Genomic DNA, 2,014 nt, shown 5'->3' with positions numbered 1-2,014 from the left:
GGGTTTCGGTACGAGCGCAAATTCAATGGTGTGCAGCATTTGTGGATAGCAATGAACGAACTGGACATTATTGCAGATCAGCAAAGGTTTGCTCGTACTTGGCACTCTTGTCTATGTGCCAAATGCGTTCATTATCGCACCCAAGCTTGGCAAGAACAGCAACCCACAAGTCTGTAGTACGAGGTACTACCACTCAACCGGGTTTATAGGCTTGTAAGCCGTTGGTAACTAAGCAATGCGTAGTTGAGGAATTTTTACACAAGACGAAACTTTGCAAATAGAATTTGTGATGACCCTGTGAAAAATGCCTTTCTCGAGAGGGCTAATTGCGTACTGCGTATCAAGGGCCTCTGTCCAAGACACAATAGATCTATCACCCGGTACCAAGGGTGCGCGAATTGCATCGGTTCTGATTGGATGAAAGTGCTACTGGTGAGCAAAGCCTGAACGCAAATTCATGTTAACAAATATGTGAGCATTGTTGAAGTTGATTGGCACGAATATGGAAACGAAGCGCTTGCCGCTGTACACGACAGGGTCAAACGGGCTACTGCCTGCGATGATGCACTTGCCGTCTGTGAACGTGTACGCCTCCTCGGCTGTGCACTCAGCCTTCGAGGTGGGGTTGCTCAGCGCGAAGATGATCGGCCGCTTGTTGATTACGCACATCTTCTGACACACCTCCTCGCTAAAGGCCTTGGCAATCGTGCACACACCGATGAGGGCGGTGGGCTTGATCTGGTCGATGGCCGACAGGAGGTCCGGGCACGCGGGGGTGTCGTGGGCGAACAGTAGCTTGTGGTGCTGCAGGGACTCGTTGCGGGACTCGACGATCAGGCCACGCGAGTCCACCAGCCAGATCTGCTTGCGCGACTCCTCCACTGACTTACCAGTCTCCTGAGCGATGGCCTGGGCGATCAAGTCGGTGATGCTCGTACCCGCTCCGAGGAACAGGAAGGTCTACCCCGAGATGGCCTTGCCCGAAAGAGGCACAGCGGCCAGCAGGCCACCGAGGACGACCGAGGCCGCACCCTGGATGTCGTCGTTGAACGTGCAATGTGTGTTCTGGTATTTGCGAGCAGGTTGAAGGTCGTCGAGTTGCCAAACTCCTCGAATTGCAGCAGCACCTTATCGCCGTACTTGGCCTTGGGGGCGTTCATGGACTCGTCCGCGTGAAGCGCTGGTCTAACGGTCGCGGTCGCGGTCATTTCTTATGAATAGCACAGCGCTGGACAAATTTAGCCTATTCCGCACCTTTATTTTTTGCGGTAATTTAAATATATTCGGTCCACTACACATACGTAAGTATAATCCTGGATAATCCTGGACGATTAGGGTTAAAATAATCCTGGCTTCCAACAGTTCCGAAACGACAAACGCATTGCAAAGCATAATATATATTATTATAAAACCGGCTAGTTAGTGCCCAAAGTTGTGCCCAAAACAGCTATCATGATTTACTATTATTAGTGTCTGTTCAGATAAATCTGAGGTTTCTTCGTATCCCGCGTTTTCGATTCTTAGTCGTCTACGGAGAGACAAAGAAACACAGGATAGGCGACATCTGTGCGAAGTAGCCTCAGAGAGACCGTTTGCAACCGGAGCGAAGCGAAGGTCTGCAATGGTCGGCGCGTGGGCCGGAATAGTTGCACTGCTAAGTAGTTGTCAATTTACCGACGCCTTGCCCGCCATGAGCAAAGCTAAATTGGCGGTGCAAACGAGGAGCTCACTTGTCGAGGACTTCCCATTGTACGTGAACCCTCCCGACAAGCGAGACCTAAGCATCTGGCGCGACCCGTATAAGCACAACAACGACAAGCCAATTCGAAGTTCGAAGAACTGTCGTTTGGGGCTGTTTTTCGGATCTCATCAAGTAATGTTGGTGCAACATTCTCCTACTCCAAGGATGTCACCGAGTAACATAGGTGCAACACCAGCCATCTCTGGAATACAGGGCGGTTAAACACCAACAGCGCCTGCAGTTGTCCAGAAATCTACGACTACTTCGGCATTC

The 2,014-nt window shown here is 50.9% G+C and overlaps 1 protein-coding gene across 1 annotated transcript; it reads right to left on the bottom strand.

The window, feature by feature from the left end:
- Window positions 1-426: 426 nt before the first annotated feature.
- On the bottom strand, window positions 427-1,160 carry IUM83_09448 (NADP-dependent malic enzyme; the record flags this gene model as incomplete). The annotated part of the gene is made up of 2 exons (XM_067933889.1): window positions 427-960; window positions 1,032-1,160. 2 exons carry the CDS (start codon window positions 1,158-1,160, stop codon window positions 427-429), a joined length of 663 nt encoding a protein of 220 aa, XP_067786616.1.
- Window positions 1,161-2,014: the final 854 nt, after the last annotated feature.

Source organism: Phytophthora cinnamomi (assembly GCF_018691715.1).
Source record: "Phytophthora cinnamomi strain GKB4 chromosome Unknown Contig67, whole genome shotgun sequence".
Classification (NCBI taxonomy): domain Eukaryota; phylum Oomycota; class Peronosporomycetes; order Peronosporales; family Peronosporaceae; genus Phytophthora; species Phytophthora cinnamomi.
The sequence above is the reverse complement of the archived record's forward strand: the minus strand, read 5'-3'. Positions and strand labels throughout refer to the sequence as shown.